At 40.5% G+C, this 3,745-nt stretch overlaps 1 protein-coding gene across 1 annotated transcript; it reads right to left on the bottom strand.

The window, feature by feature from the left end:
- Positions 1-921: 921 nt before the first annotated feature.
- Positions 922-2,673, bottom strand: LOC127900675 (uncharacterized). Its single transcript, XM_052435865.1, has one exon. It carries the CDS (start codon positions 2,671-2,673, stop codon positions 922-924), a length of 1,752 nt encoding a protein of 583 aa, XP_052291825.1.
- Between the last annotated feature and the right edge of the window lie 1,072 nt (positions 2,674-3,745).

Raw genomic sequence — 3,745 nt, 5'->3', positions numbered from 1 at the left:
CAGCTCCTTTTTCCTTTTAAAAATGTTGCCAAAGATTTCTTTATTCCAGTGTCCCAGCTTGTTGATAAAATCAGCAACAGCATTAGAGTAGTTCAAATTGCACTTCCAGTTATTCTCCACAAAGGGTTGGAACCTCTCGTCAGTCAGCCAGGGAGCCAAAAAACGAAAAGGTTTCACGCCCGTAGGAGCGAAATTGATTTTTCTGCAACGAGCCATCACCGGTCTATGATCGGAATTTAATTTGGGGAGGTGGAAAACTTCAGCCTCATCGTTCATCATCATCCACTCTTCATTACAAATCACACGATCCAACCTTTTCGATAAGTTGCCTCTTGACCAAGTGTATTTGGGACCCTTAAAGACAGGTTCCATGAGATGGTTTCGATGGAACCATCCATTAAAAAGGTCACACACACCACTGATTCTGGTTGACCCACCTTTTTTTTCCGAAACTCTTCGAATTGCATTGAAGTCCCCCCCAATCATCCATGGACCATCCACGAACTTGACAACTTCATCTAACTCAGACCATAAAATTTTTCTTACCATGGGAATCGGACTTGCATAAACTGCCGTGACCCAAGAACTACACCCATTCGACTCAATTATTTTAAAGTGAATAAATTGAGTATGATTGATGATAAACTCCACCTCAAAACTGTCATCCCATAGGATCCAAATGCCACCAGAAAAACCCCTAGCTTCCACCCGGTGAGACCTCTGGAAACCACTTTTTTTAATGAACCCATCAGCCTTTGATCCACTAATGCGAGGCTCGAATAAAGCCACCATATTCAGTTTATAATTACTGACCATAGTCTTAAAAGTCCTGCAAAATCCTGGCGAGAGAGCTCCCTGGCAATTCCAAAACATTATGTTGTACATCATTAAAAATATAAACAAAGGGGTGCGCATGAACCCTTACAAACTAGGCCCTAGAGCCCCTCCTCCATGGACGCTAGGGGTCTCATTAATAATCGTATTTTCATCATCAGACATAATATCTTCCTCTTCATAGCCAACTGCAAGTTGAGGATTACCACCAGAAAACTCCATCGGATTAACAGCTCCATCATCTTTACCATCAGGAGGATCAGCTAATTTTCTTGGGTAGAGTTGCTGATCTGAGTTATCAGTCACTTTTCCACATGAGTAGCCTGGTGGATTACCCACAATCTCATGGTTAGGCATAGGGAAAGTCACGGCAGTATGTTTGTGAGGATCCAGGGTAGTCAATATGAAGGAAGGTTCAACGGGCAAGCTAAGAGGGTGTCCTAAGGAGTTCGGGCTAGGGACATTATTCTTGGTAGAGTGATCTTTAGGAATATTGGGACGAATGTTTGCATGCATGGAAGTAGCTGTTTTGGGATTCTGTTGCTTAGGTCGTGAAAGCGGAGATTTGGCCACTTGTTTAGCTTTGGATAGGTGATTATGAGGCTTTAAAGTGCTAAGGGTTTTCAAGGGATGGTTCCTTCGGTTGTGGAAATGATCGGCAATGGAATTAGCTGGTTGTTGGGGGGGGACAGTGCTAGGGTTCTGAACAGCACAATCCGTCGCGGTATTTGTATCCTGCTCATCAATTAAGGCAGCAAAGCGGGAGGCAGAACTATAATTAAAACGCTGATTCCTCTCCGAATCGGTGATATTCTCCTTGTCCACCACTACTTTAGGTTTCCCTCTACGTGCCACAATCATCCAAGGGCCAAATTTCTCACCAATGTTCTCCACCATAACTGAGACACCATCCTTATCGGCTGTCACATTAGCTGTTGGAACACTCTCAGAACACTCGGTTCTAACCCCATTCGCAGCTTGTTTTGCAAGACACGTAATGCTAGTGTGGCCATATTTACCACACTGGTAACAAATAATTGGCAGCCCTTCGTATTCAACCTTCTGAATTTTTCCATCTAAATTAAATTGAGCCACCAAAGGCTGAGAAAGGGAAACTCGGACAGCAATTCTCGCAAACTTCCCCCTCTCCCGTGATTCGGTATGATAATCAATCTTAATAACTGTGCCCACAAGTTGTCCAACCTTCCTCAGAACCCGCTTGTCGTATAAGTGAAATGCCATGCCAGGTAAACGGATCCAAACAATGGCTGAGGCAATATCAGAAACGGTGCTGTCAAACTGTGGAGTCCAAGGTTGCACTGTCAAATAGTGTCCAAAAATTACCCATGGCCCCTCGGTTAAAGCATAGACTGCATCTTCTGGTGAGTGGAGACGAACTAAATAATAATTATTCTCCAGGTCAATCACAGAGAAGTCATGAATCGTCGGCCACATTACCTTTAGTCGGTTACATAACACCTTATATCCAATGTTTCTCCCCAATAACTTCACTACCACTGAATTTTGCCAAGGTTTAATCAGTTTATCATGGACTCGTTTCGAGAACACGATAGTTGGCATGGTGCCATCTTCTCCAACCATCACATCGCCAGGTTCAAAATCCCAGTCATCTTCCATCTCAGCATCATCAGAGTTTCTATGTAGGCTAGAGGGAACCAGCGCTTCCTTGAAGGATAGCGGCGTTGGATTATCTTCGTCTGTACCATGGCTGCGAAAACGCGCCTTTTTAGTGGACCGATCTTCATTCAGCGGCGGTGGAAACACTTTCAGCAGGTTAGGGTTTTCGTGGAGTTCAGCGTTTTCAGAGCACTCCGACATCTTAGGAGCAATTTTTTTTTTTTATTATTAGATAGATCCTTTTTTTCTTTTTTTTCAATAGTACAAATGGAAGAAAAATATATCTACAAAGCTCACAAAAGACCCGTCATCCTTTTATCAATCAACCATTGTATTATATATTCATGTGAGAATCTGAATAGTCACAAAAATCGCTCGTGGCATAGAGCAATAGTCACCATTCATTTCGCATAGAAAACGTCGTCATTTTGTTTATAAACCAAAAACTTATTATCACTTATTTGTCACCGGCCTAAAGAGTGGTTTTCAAATAGTATTATTTGGTTGGTTCCGAGTTTGAATCCTAAAACTAATGGAAATAAGGAATTAATTTGAACTTTGTCTACTATTCTATCATTTAAAGAAAAATAAATAAAATATATATTATCACAAATTTAAATTATCCATTTATAAGGAGAAACATAAGAATCATGGCTGATTTTGTCAATTTATGTGTAAACAGTCAAAGACGCCGAGATAAAATTACTAAGTAAAAAATTATAAATTTATCACACTAAAAGATGTTATCAATTTATCTCACTCAGAAATAAGGAGACAATTTTCGGATTTTGAACGGCTGAAATAGCTCCATTGATTTTAACATCTAGAGCGTACAACATTATTGCACGGAAACACCACAAATTGAGTCCCCCACATGAACTGTCGAGTCTCACATTTTCAACAAAAATCATAAACATTAAAGCGGAATTAATTAAATAAAAAGATAATTATTTCATTAAATATGATTTCATTCTTAACCTCAGTATAAGAAAATTAGTTAGACATATTTAAATAGGGAGCAACAAAACAAATAAAACCCGTCATGGAGAATTAAGTTACTGCTGCTGCCACTATTCTTCTCCTTTTCTGCCTTGCGTCTGCCTTTTTTCTTCCCCTTTGGCGGCTCCCTCTCCTCTTCGTCCAAAAGCCAAAAGCCAAAAGCCAAAAGGCTGCTTATAGAATCTTCAAAATGGACCCCACCTTTTCAATTCTAAAGCCAAAAAGGCTTTGGCCTTTTATTTGTTTTTGCTCTCACCACTTGCTATTTAGTTGC

Source organism: Citrus sinensis, chromosome 3 (assembly GCF_022201045.2).
Source record: "Citrus sinensis cultivar Valencia sweet orange chromosome 3, DVS_A1.0, whole genome shotgun sequence".
NCBI lineage: Eukaryota > Viridiplantae > Streptophyta > Magnoliopsida > Sapindales > Rutaceae > Citrus > Citrus sinensis.
The sequence above is the reverse complement of the archived record's forward strand: the minus strand, read 5'-3'. Positions and strand labels throughout refer to the sequence as shown.